Source organism: Linepithema humile, chromosome 1 (genome assembly GCF_040581485.1).
Source record: "Linepithema humile isolate Giens D197 chromosome 1, Lhum_UNIL_v1.0, whole genome shotgun sequence".
Lineage (NCBI taxonomy): Eukaryota > Metazoa > Arthropoda > Insecta > Hymenoptera > Formicidae > Linepithema > Linepithema humile.
The window spans coordinates 2,650,745-2,669,827 of record NC_090128.1 but is presented as its reverse complement, the minus strand read 5'-3'; the positions used below and the strand labels follow the sequence as shown (position 1 = coordinate 2,669,827).

Sequence of the window (19,083 nt, the reverse complement as noted above, 5' to 3'; positions counted from 1 at the left end):
TCGTGAATGATATTTCCCGTTCTTGCATAAATTAATTGCAAAATTTTTCTTGGCGGTTTAAACGCTCTTATCAATACTACAGTTACTTTTTTTAATTACTTTTGACTTTTTAAATGTTAAGTACTTTCAACGGCGGGGACAAGAGCTGAACTCTCGTTGAACGATCAAAATAAAAAAATATGATGAATCTTTTTCGAGAGCACTTATATAACAATAGAATATAAATGCATTTACTACAAATCGATGTGAGCTTGTTAAAAGAAGGTATTCAATTGTCTGACAAAGCCGTCTTATTTCTACCTGCGCTCCTACTTGTCTACCTGAGCGTACGAATTTTGCCATTACACCTCGCTCTCTCCATTCAATTACTCCAAAAATTTTTCGAAAAATTACTTTACACATATCTTTTAGATACACAGTGGATCTTGAAAATATAAAAAAATCAATTTTTTAATTTGCTAGACCAGAACTACCTTTTAACAAACATCTGATAAGTCTTTCATTATTGAAGATATTCTCGAAATTATTTTATAATTCTCCTATGCATTGTATGTATCTGCCATTGATTGAAATATTATGAATATTCATTTATTGATCAATTTTTATAGTACGTCTTGTACTTACAACTACGGAATTTATGTTCTATGGTCCAAAAAATAGGAGATTTTTACGAATTTTTTTTAAAGAAATGAATAAAGATATCAATATAGGAGTTTGATCATATTATTTATCATTGTTTTAAGTACAAAAAAATTATTAAATAGATTTTTCAACTGTTAAGTTTCAGTCTAAATATTTCGTTAATGATTACGGCTACTTAAGTGAGGTAAGATGTGTGAGGTTCTACAATCTAAAGTTCAGTTTTCATTGGACCACGATGCTTTACAGCTACGGTCAATGCTTACGATTACAGAATTGGTGTGCTGCGGCCTTAAACACTCTAGTGTGAACTGGGCATTAGACTTCACTGCTCCTTTTTTCTACCTAGAATCTCTGCTCGGAGTGTAAAGAAATTTGGCAGCCCTAGTTCTGATCAGTTTTGGTAAAACTGCACGCGAGTGATCTGCTGTGGCCGGATATTGTTTATATTGATTTTGATTTATTCTTCACATTGTTCGCTCTGTCCATGTTGGTTATAGATTCCAGTTATTGAACTAAAAGAGCTATGAAGAGAGTAATTATTTTTGTTAATGGGACCGATGTTAATGGCAAGGTGCCATATTTAACTCATAGTAAATTATATTTGATTTTATGCTTTATATTTATTGCTTATATATTAAATATTTAATTTCTTATTTTTTCAAATTCAATTCGTACATGTCTATTGACATGTAAGTTTGTCATATATTTTACATAAAAATTGTAACCACCTGATGAAAGTATTACATGTAGCAAATATTTTATTATATGTAATTCATTTATGTGTGTGTGTTGTAGGTATTTGTAGTGACTCATTCATTAGATGAATTATTGGCAGCAGCTAGTGCAAAATTTAAAATAATTGCTAGAAGAATTTTTACACCACAAGGTGGAGAAATCGATGATATGAAGTTAATTAGGTAAAATATTTATTTACTCTTTTATTATAAAAATTTCACTTATACAACTGTGTCAAATGCATACTGTATCTTATCTCCTTTTATGGCACAAATACATCTAGCTTTAACATTTATTTTTACAGACTATTAAATAATGTTCCACAATTTTTTTCACAGAGACGATGATATTTTGTACATTTCAAGTGGAGAAGATTTTATACATACAAATAAGATACGTAGTCATAATCAATTAAATAGAAATTCCGAATGGATTACACTTAATGTAGGAGGAAAATATTTTACTACAACTAGGGATACTTTAAAGAAAGAGCCTATGAGTATGTTAGCAAGGTATGTAGCTGTATTTAATTGTATCTGTGTGAGATGCACATAGAATTTAACGCAGCAGTGTGACCGAGATGGACACAGTAAGTCGGCCACATTCCGTACACACTTTTTTCTTTTTGTGTCTGCGACCTTCGATAATGTGTCAAATTTTTCATGTGTTTGTTTGGAATGTATTCGACTTATACCGTATCCGTTTCACACTGTATCCGTCCAGTAAAATAGATATAAAAAGATCTCATTTCAATTTTTAGTATTTTTGACTGAATGGATTTTTATCCATTCGAGATCAATTAATCACTATTTTATTATAAATTTAAGTCTTTTATCAGCGAAGATGATACAGTGATGTTATTAATCACTCTTAGATCAATGAAAATCTGTTCAGTCGAAAATGCTATACGTGAGAATAGCATATTGAATTATGAAATTCAATAATAAACACAATAAAGAATAAGTAGAATGTTGGAGTTGTATTATGATCATATAATAATGAAATCTTCTACATAGAATGTTTACAGAGACTACGAATGCTGAAAATGCAATACAGCCAAGTAGACAAGATCATAATGGAGCATATTTAATTGATAGAAGCCCTACTTACTTCGAACCACTGTTAAACTATTTGAGACATGGTGAAATAATACTTGATTCGAATGTTAATACAGCTGGTATGTATGATGGTTAAATATTATTTGTTGAAATCGGTATAAGAAAAAATGTTTTCGATATAGTAAAATATTTTAATTCAGGAATACTGGCGGAGGCTTATTTTTATGGCATCGAAGGTGCGATTCGAATTCTTACTACGATGTTGGAAAAAGAAAAATTGCAGAGAGAGGGTCTTGTGTCTCTAACTCGTAAAGACGTACTTAAAGCAATTATGTCAACGCCAACTAACGCAGAACTTAGGTTCCAGGGGGTTGATTTTGTAAGAGCTGATCTTTCAAAATTAGACCTCCGAAATATTAACTTCAAGGTACGTTCCACTTCTCGTATTAAAAATAAATGAATCAATATGGAGGAAGTAATATTAGCAGGGAATTGTGTCGATTTATTTATGTATTGTTGCAGTATGCCATTATGCACCATTGTAGTCTGGCGGGTGCCAATTTATCAGGATGCTGCTTTGAGCGCGCCGATTTGTCTCACGCTAATTTACAAGGCGCGCAGCTTGTGTGTGTCAAAATGTCATGTGCAAATTTAGCTGCAGCCAACTTGCATTCGTGCAATTTCGAGGATCCCGGTGGCTTGGTCCCGGCGAATATGGAGGGCGTGAATCTGAAAGGTGCCAATCTCGAGGGTAGTAATATGGCAGCTGTCAATCTGCGAGTAGCAACATTAAAGAATGCTATTCTTAAAAATTGTGTCTTGAGATCCGCTGTTTTAGCCGGTGCCGATTTAGAGGTAATTGTATTATTAAATGTGTAGTACTCTCTTTCTCTCTATTCTTAGCATTAGTGGTATACTTCACTCTCTAATTGCATTATATAATATACATACACAATATACATTTGTATTAATTTTTAGTGCTGTGATTTATCTGGCTCCGATCTGCAGGATGCAAATCTGCGTGGTGCAAATTTGAAAGACGCCGCTTTTGAATTAATGTTAACTCCACTACATATGTCCCAAACAATTCGATAACAATGAATGTGCTGCATGTATTATTGCAGCTAAAATCCTGAAATAATGATTTTGTCATGATTGACATACACAAACACACCCACACATACACACATTATTTTTTTCATACGTTATATACAATATGAGAGTACATAATTATTTTCTACAAATTATTAAGGTGATTGTGACAATGCAAACGCAGTATTTATTCGGGCATGATAATTTTTACATTTCTTTTTATTGTAAAATTATTTATAAGATTACCATGTACAAATTGTAATATTGATGCTTAAAATGTAATGATATTTTTAACTTAAATTATATTTATCTTATATATTTATACAATTAACGGAATGACAGCGCGTTGCACGTGGCCAGACCGTGGACTGTGCGATCTAGGTGGGTCAGCGGCGTGTCGCATGGCAACGAAAAATAACAGCGGTACGAAGATCCAGCCTCACGCGTCGTTTCTGCCCGTTCGCTGCTCGCGTGTTACTCCCCTCGCCCTGCGCTGTTGTTTTTCGTTGCCGTGCGATACGCCGCTGACCCACCCAGATCGTACAGTCCGCGATCTAGCCACGCGCGACGCGCTATCATTCGTCAATCCTATAGCCTATAGTTTTAGTAATAATAAGCAACTCATTCGGATCTCGTTCATACTCGTTTATATCTCATTCAACCCAATATTTGCCTTTCCTGTAAATTTATCATAGCGCAAGCGGATAAAATTAATATAATATATACATTATGTGATATAAGTAATATAATTTGATTCGAAATTCAATAGCTTTCTAGAAAATAAAACTACATTTCATCACATATATTTTGCACATTTTCTCATATGTATATTCTAATTATATATTAATCTTAATCTAGCGCCAAAAATATGTATTAGATCAGTATTACGCTTTAATTAGTAATTTTAGGAAGAGATAAATAAAATTTATTATAAAATAATATTAAATTTATTGTAAATGAAACTGTTGATATTTGTAATCATATGATTAATTAATTTTATTTGTTATGTTGCAATTATTTTATTTGTTATATAGAATAAACTTATAATAAGCATAATAAATAAGACACATTTAGGTCTCTTGTTATGCATATGTCTCATAACTAATACTTTTATTTTTTCTTCAATTTTTTTACGCTTTTTGAAAGTATTTCGAATAGAATTATATAGGAAAAAAGAAATGTTTATTTTATGAAAACATTTTATAAAAATGACTGGTGTCATCTTGACAGAAGCAAAAGAGAGATAACGATCCGAATTTAATAATTCATTTCTATTCCATCAATCTTTAAGCATATGCATTTGTGTGAACGGAATATTCGGACGTACAAACACATAAATCAGAACTTTTTTTATTCATGTTAGACTTCTTTAATCTCTCCGAATCCGGAGTTTCTGAGTTTCTCCACATGAGGTCTTCAGAATCATTTCAGATTTGGACCGTCATTTCTGTTATGTATGCGCGCTCGTATACATATACGTATACACACACGCACTAGGTATGAGTCGAACCGGGATACACTTTGGGTAATGTTAACGCCGTGTCAAATATTCACGAACAATAGATAAAATATTTATTTTGCGTTTTACATTTATAAGTAATAAATGTTTTATTTAATGTATGTTTGGAGATTGGGATTTGCCACTGAAATATTTATCTTAGTGTGTTTTAGCCTTAACAGTCCGCTCGATTAACGAGGTAAACGTGCATTCGTACGTCAGCTCGGTTAAGGAAAATCAAGCGAGTAAGATAGAGGGAGAGTTCGAAAGTAGGTCTTACACCGCTCAGTCAGTTGTTGACTACGTGTCTGAACGATTGGTTGGCATAATGGTGAGTTTTTGAGTATTGTCAATTGGAAAACACACTCATCAGTAAAAAGGCACGAAGTACCTACTCAATTTTTGTGAACACAATTTTTTTTCGTGCACATACTATCGGATTTACAGCGTGGTGCCACATCGATTTATTGCGTACGAAAATAAGTAAAAGTGTCTTGTATTGTGTTAATTGGTCACAGTCAAAATTAAAAAGTGTAATTTTTACACATGGAAATAAGTATTATTAGAATAATCATTTTATTAATTAAAATAATAATTTTTATTTTTATAAAATTAATATATTGTTATACAAATACACCGCTTAATTACCTAAGTTTCACTCAGTGATTATTGTCCATATATCTTGATTATGTTTATTATCTTAGTCAAAATTTGAAATTGATACACTTCACCGAGTTCATTCGATTCGAGTAACTTTCTCGCGATACGCTCTTTGGGTAATGCTAATGCTATTCCTTCTACTTGTAACAAAAAATATGATTAATTATTGTTTTGATAAATTAGAAATTTTTTAAAATTGCTTATCTTATCATTCTTGAATTAAAATCATGTAATTTCATAATATTTTGTATGTAACGCCTAATTTACTTTCTTTTTTACTATTTATTGCTTAATTTGAATAATTATTATTTCTGTAGATCGCGCTATTCTACGTACTGATTATCTTCTTCGGCCTAAGTCATTGTGATGATGTTCTATCAAGAATCGAAGTTGAGAATTCGATCAATCGAACGATCAATGAGGTCGAAAGATTGATCCGCCAGAATTCGACCTTACCGCATCTCAATAGACGCGAGATCGTCGATATTCTCCGTAATATTACGTCCAAAGATCTTGAGGCATACAAGGATAAACAGAAAATCGAGGAAGCAAGAAAAATCTACCAGAGAGCGTTGATGGTGGTTTTGCCTTACAACGCAGAAGACGCAGAAGAAAGCATTAAAGACTTGTACACCAAACCGCCTATAGTTGAAATAATAGCGGATCCTCTTCATAATCAGGAAAATTACGAAACGTGGAAGACCGCAAAGCTGCAGCAAGCAAACAAATTCACGCTGCACGATGAAGAATCTATTAAAAATCTAGTAGAGACACACACTTCGGAGAGGACAACGTCCAAGGAAAATCCACCCGAGAAAACATGGTATAAAAATCACAAAGAAACATATTCGGAGATGAATATGAATATCAAAGAGAATTTGAAGTTAGACTCCACGCCACTCAAGTTCAGCTTTAACTTGGAAAATCTACAGAAGCAATCGATGACTACCGAAGAACCAATAATTACCACTAGACAACCAGTGTACGTGAGATCAAGCAATGAAGACGAAGATGAAGATGTCGATGTAATATATAGCACAAGTGTCACAACAGTGCGATCGGTAGCAACGAGTCCCAAGAATGCCTTGATCGATTCGAAAGAATCGCAAACGTTGTTTCGTCCTTTAAAACACAACGAAAATGTTTTGTCTGCTGATCAATGGCGTTATCACGCGCCAACAATTACGCAAAGTCCCATGGCGCCGGCGAAAATTCCAAATTCCTTTAAAGTTTCCAGTAAACAACCATTTTCCTCAATTGCTACGTTATTATCGGAAAATATTATGGCGCCAACGGTGATTAACAAAATTGAAAGCGCTTCGGAGACAGAAGCCTCGGAGATAATATCAGAAGAGATGGAAATCGAGGATGTCGAACAAACAACTTCTATTTACGTGACACCGATGTCTTCTTCCTCCTCTCCTCTTTCCGAGAAATCAAATTATAATTCCACTTACAATTTGAATCTCGGAGGATTCCGTAAGATCACGACGACGACGACGACGATGCGTCCGGAAGTGATGGATCTGATCGCTTCGATCGGACTTCGACCTGAAAATACTATACACATAGAGAAAGTGTTCGAGAAGAATAAAGAGAATTTCGAGAATAAATCCCAAGTTCTCGACAGTAACGGTTTAATCTATACAACGACTTCCAGCTTGACGGCTGGCGAGCCCGACTCGCCATCAATAACCGGTCAGAACACTTTTGAAAGTTCCGTTTCAGAAATCGGGAAAGGGATGAACAATCTAACGCCGGATATACAGCTACTTTTTCAACGATTTGGCCTGCAGACGTCCAATCTCGTGACGCCGGAACCGACGTCAACGTCGAGACCGATCGTGAACACAAACTCTTACACCAATTTTAAACTTTTGCCGGCGTCCAACGTAAAAGATCAGGATATGAAAGAGTTTTTGGCGAGATTTGGGCTCGGCGTCAGCGATAGGCACAAAAAGGCCATGCCGATGTCGACGGAACGCTCGTCGTTGATCGACGTTGTTCCGGATAGTATGAAACCAATCTTAGAGAACATAGGTCTCATTTCCCGCAAGGCAGCGCCAAAAGTGGAGAGCACAGAACCGATGAAAATAACCAAGTTCCACGTGTTCAAACCGCACGAGGTTATAATAAAAGACGAGAAGCAAAAGATGCAGATCAATGAGCTCCTAGACACGATCAGGTTGGTTCAGGAGGGAAAAGCAAGCGCAAAAGATGTTCGGAAAATAGCCAACGATTTGCTCGTGACCACGAAGACTCTAAAGGATGGACCAGATCCGTTAAGTCTAGAAAAAATCATTACAGTCTATAACAATGATATGAAAAATGAGGTGAAAAGACAACAGAACTCGCAGAAAACTGTCGAGACGAATAGCGATCAGGATCTCGCAAACGTCACGGCAGCATCTACTGGTATAAAGAGATTCATGATATCTATTTTGGGCACTTCGGAATTCTGGGTTGAACGGATTGTTCAGAATCTGATGGGAATCAGGTGTATGCTAATTAAAATCAAATCATCTCTTGATTAAATTAAATTTATTTCGGGAGATATTTTTACTAAATATCTCTGCAATTTTTTCTGCATTTTTTCATTGATTTTCTCTGATTCTATAAATTCTTTTGCTTCTACTTTAATCTTTGCTTTACATCTTCAAGCGTTCGAATATAAATCTAAAATTACGAGTAAAATATTTATCTGACATATTTACAATGCTATTCTAAAAAACAATACTGCTTGCAGTTTTGCTTATATTATATTAAAATATGAATTTTTCTGGTCACATATATTGCTACCATTTAGATATATAATTTTCATTCCGCGTTCTTTGCTGCAGCAATTTGCGTCATAAATGTTGCATGTGAATGCTAGATGCATGTGATTGCACGCAAACCGGTTAATGTCACGAACGATCTCATCATCGATGCCAATCGCATTGGAGATGGACAAACAAAATTTATTATCTGCGAGAATATTTTCTTCTCTAATACTGCCGCAATAAAATAACAAAATAAAATAATGCTAACATCTTTACTCACGTGTCAGTATTTGCAAGATTTATCGAATTTTCTAATATTGTTTTGAATTATTAATTCTAATACTACGCGATTTTTGTATTTTTTGCTACAAAGTGTAGCAAATTCACTTAAAAATGTAAAATAAAATAGTAATAAAAACAGTAATTCATCGCGAATCTTTTTGTAGAATCTATGGATGTTTCTTCGACAACGATTTCAACTACAACCACAATGATGCCTTCAGATTCCGCGAAAGATAGCTCGGTGTTCACAGATACAACTTCAGAAAGGGAAAAAGAGAGAGAGAAAGAGTCATCGACATCTGCAGATACAAATCTCGTGGCACTGGAGGAATCCTTTGATACCACTCTTGCACCGGATCCTATTTTACCAAATAAGCGAAAAAGTGGTTTGTATTTTCTCGTAGATTTAAATACCTTCCTCGAGGTCGGTGATGAAAATAGCGAGAAAGTGAATCTGAGATTCCAACCGAAAGTTGGCGACAGAACGAAATTTTTGCGGGTCAGCGTGCCGTAATTCATGAAAACTTACCAAGTTTGATATGATATTGCTGATAAATATCAATCTAGAATGTTTCGTTATTTTATATTTTTTATGTAAAATTGTTTTTTACCGTATTTATCATAAGCTTACTAAAATAATGTATTATATAAAGATAATTTACATTTCCTTTTTACATTACAATTCTTTTTTTTCTGTTTTTTTAAATTTCTTATTTATTTATTAAAAAAATTAGTCATTATAGTTATTAAAAAAAATTTATTTTTTTGACATAGCATCATAAATATGCAAAAATTTTTAACAGCATCTTTTGATAATAAATTATTTTTTTTACTAATATGTAATTTATATATTTATTGTTTTCAGAACATGTTGTATATTTATTGTTATTGTTAATAAGAAAATAATAAATGGGATAGAACTTGTATTGTATTTTATTAAGAGAATCACTGGTCACATGAACATTTTCGAGCTTAATAATAAAATTTTTTAATTATCAACTTTGCGTAGTTAAGAGTTGCAATAGACAGGCTTGGCAAATAATTTCATTTTAAAACAGAACTTAAATTTAGAGAAAGCTAAATTAGATGTCAGCACATCAGCTCAATAAGAATCAAAATATGCGGCGTATGAAAATATTTACACGACTTCCATCGTGAGAATTTCACGGTTCAACCTCAGTCAGTGTCCACGATGTTACCAAGTAAGGATCTTGTCGCATATTTCTTCTTTCTATGGGTTTTTATAAATGGTGGAGAATGTCAAAATATCGAAGAAATGTCTAAAACATTGGATCAAATACTCGTCAATACTAGATCATTTCGACGACCGCGAGATCACGAAGATGCATCGTTAATTTGGCAGCAGTACGAATTTGATACTGGAGTTGGAAATCGAGAAGGTGAGTATTGAATATTTTATAATTATAATTAAATATTGTAATATAATTTTGATTTATTTTAAAATTAAAAAATATATTTTTTTAATTAATTGGGGTATAATTGACCAAAATGTTGAAAAAAATACTTCAATTACTTTATTTTTACTATTAATAATTTAAAAAAGTATTTTTTTTAATTTTTAGATGTTGTTGTAACGAATATCTCATCGCATACGCTTGCCGACATACCTGAAAATATTGATTGGCATTTTTCGCAAACTGAAACCGTTTACTTTATTCGTGTCGAAGATTCAACATTGCTTTTCTATAAGCTTAATTTGGATGATTTGTCGATTGAACATGCTTTAAGTATAATTACGAACGGCCGTATATTGAAGTTTAAGATTCTCAATTTGAATATCGAAGAAACATTTAATGAAAATCGCGCAGACGATTTAATGGCAGTTCTGTTCATTGAATTCCAACAAGGTTATTTTCTGTATTGGTATAAGATTTCCGGAGATACATATACATTGTATTCAAAGTTATCTGTGCAAAAGCAAATTCAAGACATGGAATTTGTGCAAGAAGAAAACCAACATGAGTTATTAATACTCTATAACGATACATATTACGAAGAACAGACGTACATCGATATTTATGGCTTCACTATTGATCATTACAATTCTTACAAACGTGGCATCAATATATGGTAATTATATTTGTTCAGTTGTGCATGTTGTTTATTTTTTTACTGTAATTGTCAATGGAGATCGCATATTTCTATGTGCAGGCATTGTCAACGGTTATTTGTTCCAAAAATATCCGACATTCAAATCTGTTCAATTTACGGACGCGCAGTGTTAGCTTTTCAACGAAACGACAGCGTTATTTTGTATGAATCGAAAAAGGAAGATAAATTGTGCCAGTTTGAAAAGTATGAAGTTATCAAGTTCGACAAGCTTACAAATTTTGTCTGCTTTGAGAGCGGTTACATCAAGTATTTAGCAATTGGTGGAAAGAAATTGCGTTTGTTTCGCTTTTTTGAGGACGAATTTAAAAATAACGTTGAAATGGATCTACATTTCAATGGTGAGACAATAATAATTTCCAGTTTCAAAAATATAATTTCACAAAGTAAATGTTGTTTATTTTACAGAAAGCACCGAAATCTCTTGGGTCACCGCTATACCATTGAACACTTATCGGGACGAATCATTGTTGCTGGTTCAATTAAAAAATTCAACGGTAATTGCTCTGGCTTGGCACGGATCAAAATATAAGAGAGTGTCTTTACCCAACCAGATTATGGATAACTTTAATCTGTCGAAAATCATCGCTATTCCCAAAATCGGATTCATACATACAAACATGCTCGTACGTGTAGAAGTGGCCTTGAATGAATTAGCACATCCTATTCACGACGAAATGGAAAGCATACTGAAGACTCAAGCTTTATTGGAGGTACGTTCAAATATATAACATTTTATACAATAATGTATATTATTTAATAAACCTTTTATTAGTGAATAATACATTTCGTAATTTTTATATTAAATAAATAAAAATATATATGTATATGTTGAAAAATTTTCAGGAAGTTTTTCGAAAACAGGAAGCCGTCTTTGACGAAACTGAAACACGATTCAATCAAAGTTACTTAAAAAGTTCCATGATAACAGGATTTTGGAATCTTTCGATAGCAAATGTTTCGAAAGTTACAATAGAAAATGATGTAAATTATGGCACTATTAAAGTCGGCTCGGTTGATTTAGAAACGGAAGATATGTTGATAAACGCGACATTAAATTTAAAAAGAATAGAGAAACTTAAATCGAAGCTTGATCAAATTTATTATTTAAAAAATAATTCAACGAAAATTAATGTACCGTTTAATGTCGAATTAATCGGAAGTTTTCTAGTAAATAGTACTTTACACGCGAAAAATGTAACTGCAGCTTTCATAAATGACGCATCAATTTCGATCGCAGCGAATGATAATGTAAATTGCATCACTGATATCTTTAAAAACGGCGAGAAATCTTTTCCTCCAATTAACACTGATAATTTAATGACGTTCTTTTTAAATGGAATCCCACTAAATGAAATCGTTTTCGATACTTCAATGAAAAATTATAGCAACGTAGATTTTGCGAAGTTAAAGCGTTTGAAGGTTTACGGAGACTTAAACTTTTCCGAACTAAATAACGTTCAGTGGGAGAATCTGATGCAAAATATTGTATGGAAAGATAAATCGGCAATAATTTCTGGAGAGACAATCGTAGAAGGGGTAAGATTATGCAATCACAAAGGATATTTAAAATTCAAAATTGTGGTATATTTGATGATAAAATTATTTCTTGTGCAAAAACAAATAACGTCAGTAGAGAAAGTAATTTTACTTTTATTGATTAAAATTAACTCAAATAATTCTACTCTTTTTTAATGAAAATCTGCAATTGTACCACGATTTACTGAATGCTTTATCAATATGGCGCTTTTGTGACTTTTTCTTTAATGGAAGATAAATTTCTTTCAGGAGCTCATCGCTGAAGAGGGTGATATTAAAAGTCTGAATTATCTACAATATCCAGAAGATTATGTTCTACGTACTAATAAATCACCTATCAATGTTACGGGCGAAAAAGGCTTTACTAATCTGTCTACAACATACTTACTGGGCATTGATACGATAAATGAAATAGATATTGGTGATTTTATTATTCTTAACAAATACGAAGTTCTCGATCACGAAATCACCTTTGAGAATTTGGAAATCAGTGGACAGCTTCAGGTACTATTCGATAAATATACTTTACAATTAAATATAAACACTATTTTATGTCTCACAATTTTAGATCGATGGAAATATAACAGGTGTTAATATAAGCAATATAGAGAATTTTGTCAATGAAACCGACAAGCTTTTATCAGATGTCATTTTTGAAAATCTGATTATCGAGGGAAACATTGTGCTCCGAGATTCGATTGATGCAAAAACATGGTCAGATTTTGATGATATTCTGTTAAAAACTGAGGAAAATGCCGTAATCACTGGAAATAAACATTTTTTGAATAACGTTACTGTGCTGTTTAACGCAATGATTACATCTGAACAAATTAATGGTCACGCACTTTCGGAATTTATGACATTAAACACTGATCAACACTTTCCTCGTAAGTATATCAATTCAACTTAGATATAATTTTTTAATTATAAATTTCTATAACAGGATGTTTCAAGAAATATCGGAAGTCACTGCATTTATATCAAGATAAAGTATCTAATATCGACGCATGGTTTAGTTCGTATTATTTTTTAAGTTTCAGAACTTTTTGAACACGTCTTGTAATACATTTTTTATTCTAGTTTTTCAATAAAATCGTAAAATAAGAAGTAAATAAATATATAGTCCATAACGTAATTAAATATACGAAAGAAATAAGAAATAGTTAATTTAAACTAAAAAATTAAAAATATTTATACAAATAATGACTTAGTTTGCAATATAAAATATTTATATTAACAATGCTACTTTATCTATTTTAGACTTGAAAAAAATATCTGCGGATGTTACGTTTGGCAATGTTACTCTTGATATTATAAAGAAATTAGAAAATTACATGATGAATGAGGAAGATATTGCTTCTAGTTGCTCAGAAAAAATACTATGGTTTGTGAAATCACCAATTGTCGATGATCTATCTTTTAATACTCTGCAGCAAACTATTTCACGGATTGATTTCTTTGAAAAATGGAATCAAACTTTCAAAGAAGCGTACTATGAAAATTTGACACTCTCGACACTGATAGCCGACGAAATCTTACCAAATACAATCAATGATGAGATCAACTACGCGGATTTAGCCGAACGTGTGCTAACAACTTCCACACAGCAAAATTTAACAGGCGATTTTATCATTGATAATTTAGAAATCGACGTTTTGCACGCGGAAGTCATAAATAATATGCCGTTGAATGATTTCAATCGATCATTAACACACATGACATCACTTAATCGTGATATTTTCAACGGAAACGTGTTAATAAGATCGCTACAAGTAACAGGAACGATAACAGCGCCTTCGATCAACGGGAACAACATCATTGATATTTACAAGGAAGACAGCATGGGAACTATAATTTTTAATAATAACATATTGATCGAGGATTTAACAGTGAATGGTTTCCTGAACGGCATGAATCTGTCTGAGCTTGTTGCTGACTCCGTGCAGAAAAGCGATAAGAACGTTACATTTACAGGTCGCAAAATCTTCGAAAATATTACGTGCGAGTTTTTGGAAACCTGGTTTATAAATGAAAATTTTGTGGATGATATTTTGGATTCCGACAAGGCGCAAGTGTTAAAAGGACCGGTCGTTGTAAACGGTGTGCTTCTTTAAATCAATTTTTTTCATAATTATTTATTTTCTACATTTTTCTTGTCGCAATTGTAATATATGAATTAAAAATGATTTTTTTAGGTTTGGTTACCGTTTCAAGAGATTTCAATACAACTGGCAAAATTGGAGATGTATACTTCAGCGATTTCGCAAATAGATTTGAGTCACTTGAAGATAACTCTTATGTTCTTCGCGGTAACTTTTACTTTACTGAGAACAGTTGTATAACAAAACTGGATGTAAATGGAACAATTCGAGGAGAGCTATTTGACACTTTTCTGCAGAAAATAATTCTTAAGAGTAATGCAAATATTACAATATCTGGATCGAAATTATTTAAAAGTCCAGTTACGTTTAACAATACATTCATTGTCGACGGTAGCTTGAACGATTTAGATTTGTACAAATTTCACAAAAGTGCTGTTTATATCGATAAACCTTTCTCGATTAATTCTAAAATCGTGTTCAAAGAAAACGTTCATGTACAGAAAGATCTCGTAATAAACACAAAGTTACAATCAAATACTATTATGGGAGTCAATATAAAAAGTTTGCAGGAGAATGTTATCGCTCTTAATGAGCCAATCTCTTTATCAGGTAATTAATTTTTATTAATTATTGTAATTATAAAATTAATTTTTAAATGATGGCTTAATCATTCTGCGACTGTTGATCGTAAACTATGCGGGATTACATTTTGCACATCGTTTGCAACTAACAGAAATATCATCACGGTTGCTAAATTGAGTATCCAGGTTATACATTAGTTTCTTTGCGTGACAGGATGTTGCCTATTATATCGAATGATTTCGTCGTGTAACAAAGAGCATTTTGTGTTTCAGCACGGATAACACTCGACGATGTGAACTTCGAGTCAGATATAAAAGTCGTACAGGTCAATGACTTGCAAATGAATCTGTCGATTCCATTACATACAAAACAGTTAATTGATAGACTCAACTGTATTAATGTTACTGCAAAGAACATTCAAATATTAGGACGTGTCAATGCCCACAATCTAAAGGACATTTATACAAACACTTTCATGGTATAAGTATTAAATAAAAATAACGTTTTTATCGTTTTAGATATATTTGAGCAATGTTTAAAACTGAAACTCATAGTAAATCATTACTTGACACAAACAATCATAGTTTTATTAATTTTTTATTATTTATTAATTTGTACTTAAATTTACAAGGCTTCACATAAGCTTCAAATAATTTTTTATCTTACGAAATACTTATTCATAGATTATTTATTATTTCACTAATTACAAATTCTACAATAATACAAATATCCTCGTAAAACATGAACATTTGTATTGTTTTATATCAAAAGTAATACAAAAGTTGAGATTTTATTTTAAATCAGGAAAAAATTTTTGTGTCAGAGATTATATATTTTAATGAACCGGGTTATACGAGGGCTTTTTCAATTTTCGGATAGTTATATAGTACAATAAAATATCAAAACTGTGTTCTCAGATGATCGTCTTGTACGAAGACCTGTGAATCTAATTATTCTATTATGTAAAAAATCTACAATATTATATAAGTATACATAATAATATTTAATATTTATTGCAGATATATGGCAACCAAAATTTTACTGGATATATGAAGATCCGTGGAAATGTTTACGCGAATCATGACTTCAACGCTCATCTCATCAATAATTTTAGTCCCAAGCGAATTATTTCTTTAACTGCCAACGATACTTTAACTGGTAAGAAGCTGACAAAAATACACTACTTTACAAAAAATAGAGATAATCTTTCAGGTTTCACTGAAACTCGCACATTCAGGCGCTTAAAATTGACCAGTTTCTCATCTAATGATTTCTTGCCGAATTTCAGCACTTTTTAATCAACTATCTGTAACAGTTGAAATATATATAACATATAATTTTTTTAGGAAACTTTATATTTAAAACTCCAGTTACTCTCGATAAAAATCTGAGAATTTTGAATCTGTTAAACGAGATTAGACCAATTAATTGGCAAGGAATAATGGCAACGGATGAGACGAAACAAATTGTGTTTGGAAAGTGGAAAGTGTATGGAAACGTTCACTTCAAAAAAAATATTACAGGAAGTAAATTTTTGAATGAAATTGATGTCGCAAGTATATCAACTGGCTTAGCAGAAGAACATCCTCAAATAGATGTCACCCTCGAGGAAGCATATGTAAGAAAAATATTTTCTGCAGATATTTAGTACAATATCACTTTCTTTCAAAATCGTCTCGTTTTTTAAGCAATTTGTCTTAATTCTTTAATTGTTGTGCTGAGTGCATATTAGAAAATGTTTAATTGTTATATTAATTCTTTAAATTTAACTTTTTTTATATTTTTTATGCAATTTGAACTTTTCTTGTTTTTGCTTAATTCTCAAACTGAAAAAAGCCCGAAATTGTAGCCAAAAACTGTTTTTTTATATTATACATATATTAATTTGTAATAATTTTTGCTGTGTTCTATGGAAAATGCGTTTTTGGTTTTTCTCTCTTTCAATCAAATTAAAAAAATTATTTATACATATTTTTTAAACAATAATTTTGTTTTTTTGCAGAATGTTTTGCATAATATATGCGCAGAAAAGTTAGATATGCTTAAATACAATGCTGCACACCAAATATACAAATTTGATACATTTGACTATTTGAAAATTTTGAAACTCGAGGGAAATATTCATGATATTCGTTATGTCGAATTAAATGATCTGCATTATGTGCTAATAAATTATGACACATGCCGCGTACAGGTCGTATTGTATACTCAAATTGATTTTCAAGTGGTTGATGATGTGTCTGATTTCGGATTAATCGATCAATGGACTTTTTTCAAATCGACTGACGCTTTGTACTTGCATACTACCGCAAAGCACACTTGCGGTAGGAGTCTTAACAATATATGGAAATTGGAAAATAATAGATTGGTGGTAAGTTTATTACAATACTTAAAAAATAAGTAAAAGACATATGCATAAAATAAAGTCGAAGCTAGTTGGACGGAATTGATAATCGCCAATAATCTCTCGAATTTATCATCGATCAGCCCTGTGATTTTTCTTCAGTATTTTAAGCTATATAAATTTTGTTTTTCATTAACAAAAATTGAAAAGTTTATAAAATAATTAGTTTTTGCTTAAGATAAATTTAGTTTAATTTTTTTTCTTTTGTAGCATGTGTTCGAATTTGATAATTTCACGGATTTGTACCAAGATGTACTTGTAGCGCTAATGCAACAGAATATTGAAGCTATCCCTGAAGATGTGCAGTCAAATATATTAGAAGCTCTTACTTCGTATGATAATGAAAGACCGACAACTTTTCAATACTCAATTTCCAATAATGATCCAATTGAGTCATTAACTAACCAATCTTTAATCTACGAACTACAAGGAACATCTTCAAATGATATATTAAAACATAGTCACAATTGTAGCAATTTTTTGAATTTTAAAGTAGGTATTTATGAAAAAGAAGAATATATTTATTATAACGAAGAAGTCAGCCAGGATTATATATTCGTAAGTTATATAAAAAGTATCTTATCAATATATTATTATTTATAAAAAATTGTATTACTTGATATTTATTATTTATTCACATTACAAAAATTTATTTTTACATAACTAAAACTTATACTATATTGTATAATATTGATATATACATGTCAACTTAATATTATTTTGTTTTAGATATGCAAAAATGACACCTCACAAACAAAGATTTTGCAAACTATAAAAGCACATCGGCCGAAGTCATTATTGGTTTTGAATTTCGATGATTTTATCGAAACATTACTGATTTTTGCAGAAAATAACACTATCAAGATTTATGAATATCGAGGTAAAAAAATTTGCACCGCAAAATTAATAAAACAAATAATTTAAGAAAAAAATACCAATTTGAAAATGATAAAGTGATATAAAATTACTATATTTTATAAAATTTTTGTTAGGTATTGAAGGCTTTGTGTACAGAAATGCTATAAATATAAAAGTTGACAAAATGTACACCTTCAAATTAAGAAAGTACACTAATTTGGATAAAAGACACTGCTTGGCTATAATTCGTGAAAATCAATTAACAATTTTGGAAGCAAAAATGTACGGTGAGAAGTTGGACTGGAGAACGTTAGCTATGGATAATTCCTGTTAAATACGTTTAATATATTGAAAAATGTAAGTAAAGATATACACATATTTAAAGTAATTTAAGAAATAACTCTGCAAATATGTTGTATAATATTAAAAATTCCTATTTTACGACAAATTTTTTTGCTTACGACGATACATCGCAGAAGCAATACTTATGCATCAGAATGCATTACAACGATTATTATTATTATATCATTATTATTATGATATTATTATTATTATTATATTTTTTCATTTGATGTCTCGAATAATGATGTGGACCTTTTTCCACGTACGTATTCTTTAGCATATAACCTAAGATATGCTATACGTTTCCATTGCACAATCAATTTATAGAATATTAGTATTTCTAAAAATTGATAAAAATCGGCACATAGAAATATAGTCAATATATTAAATTAAATTG

At 31.5% G+C, this 19,083-nt stretch overlaps 3 protein-coding genes across 6 annotated transcripts; all 3 read left to right on the top strand.

The window, feature by feature from the left end:
• Positions 1-991: 991 nt before the first annotated feature.
• Positions 992-3,827, top strand: LOC105674367 (BTB/POZ domain-containing protein KCTD9). 4 transcript variants are annotated; one of them, XM_012370625.2, is made up of 7 exons: positions 992-1,174; positions 1,438-1,559; positions 1,716-1,889; positions 2,394-2,554; positions 2,636-2,862; positions 2,958-3,290; positions 3,414-3,827. In XM_012370625.2, the coding sequence occupies exons 1-7, from the start codon at positions 1,166-1,168 to the stop codon at positions 3,528-3,530; spliced, it is 1,143 nt and encodes a 380-aa protein (XP_012226048.2). In that variant the 5' UTR covers positions 992-1,165; the 3' UTR covers positions 3,531-3,827. The 4 variants fall into 4 exon arrangements, with proteins under 4 accessions (XP_012226048.2, XP_012226047.2, XP_012226049.1 ...); XM_012370624.2 differs by having other exon boundaries at positions 992-1,213; XM_012370626.2 differs by having other exon boundaries at positions 994-1,232.
• An 815-nt stretch (positions 3,828-4,642) lies between these two features.
• On the top strand, positions 4,643-9,791 carry LOC105674365 (enolase-phosphatase E1). The gene is made up of 3 exons (XM_012370622.2): positions 4,643-5,356; positions 6,003-8,100; positions 8,894-9,791. Exons 1-3 carry the CDS (start codon positions 5,354-5,356, stop codon positions 9,241-9,243), a joined length of 2,451 nt encoding a protein of 816 aa, XP_012226045.2. The 5' UTR covers positions 4,643-5,353; the 3' UTR covers positions 9,244-9,791.
• A 91-nt stretch (positions 9,792-9,882) lies between these two features.
• Positions 9,883-19,080, top strand: fs(1)N (female sterile (1) Nasrat). The gene is made up of 16 exons (XM_012371072.2): positions 9,883-10,129; positions 10,313-10,820; positions 10,902-11,200; positions 11,268-11,572; positions 11,706-12,398; positions 12,648-12,902; positions 12,967-13,285; positions 13,659-14,498; positions 14,594-15,109; positions 15,355-15,560; positions 16,102-16,240; positions 16,429-16,700; positions 17,085-17,453; positions 17,697-18,044; positions 18,216-18,366; positions 18,479-19,080. The coding sequence occupies exons 1-16, from the start codon at positions 9,922-9,924 to the stop codon at positions 18,676-18,678; spliced, it is 5,628 nt and encodes a 1,875-aa protein (XP_012226495.1). The 5' UTR covers positions 9,883-9,921; the 3' UTR covers positions 18,679-19,080.
• Positions 19,081-19,083: the final 3 nt, after the last annotated feature.

What these genes read in the sequence shown, in the direction of transcription:
- LOC105674367 (XM_012370624.2), top strand. Translation starts at nt 1,166, where the DNA reads ATGAAGAGAGTAATTATTTTTGTTAATGGGACCGATGTTAATGGCAAG. An exon ending in CCTATGAGTATGTTAGCAAG is followed by an intron (nt 1,890 to 2,393) that starts GTATGTAGCTGT and finishes TCTTCTACATAG; the next exon opens with AATGTTTACAGAGACTACGA. An exon ending in TTCGAATGTTAATACAGCTG is followed by an intron (nt 2,555 to 2,635) that starts GTATGTATGATG and finishes ATTTTAATTCAG; the next exon opens with GAATACTGGCGGAGGCTTAT.
- LOC105674365 (XM_012370622.2), top strand. An exon ending in CGTCACGGCAGCATCTACTG is followed by an intron (nt 8,101 to 8,893) that starts GTATAAAGAGAT and finishes ATCTTTTTGTAG; the next exon opens with AATCTATGGATGTTTCTTCG.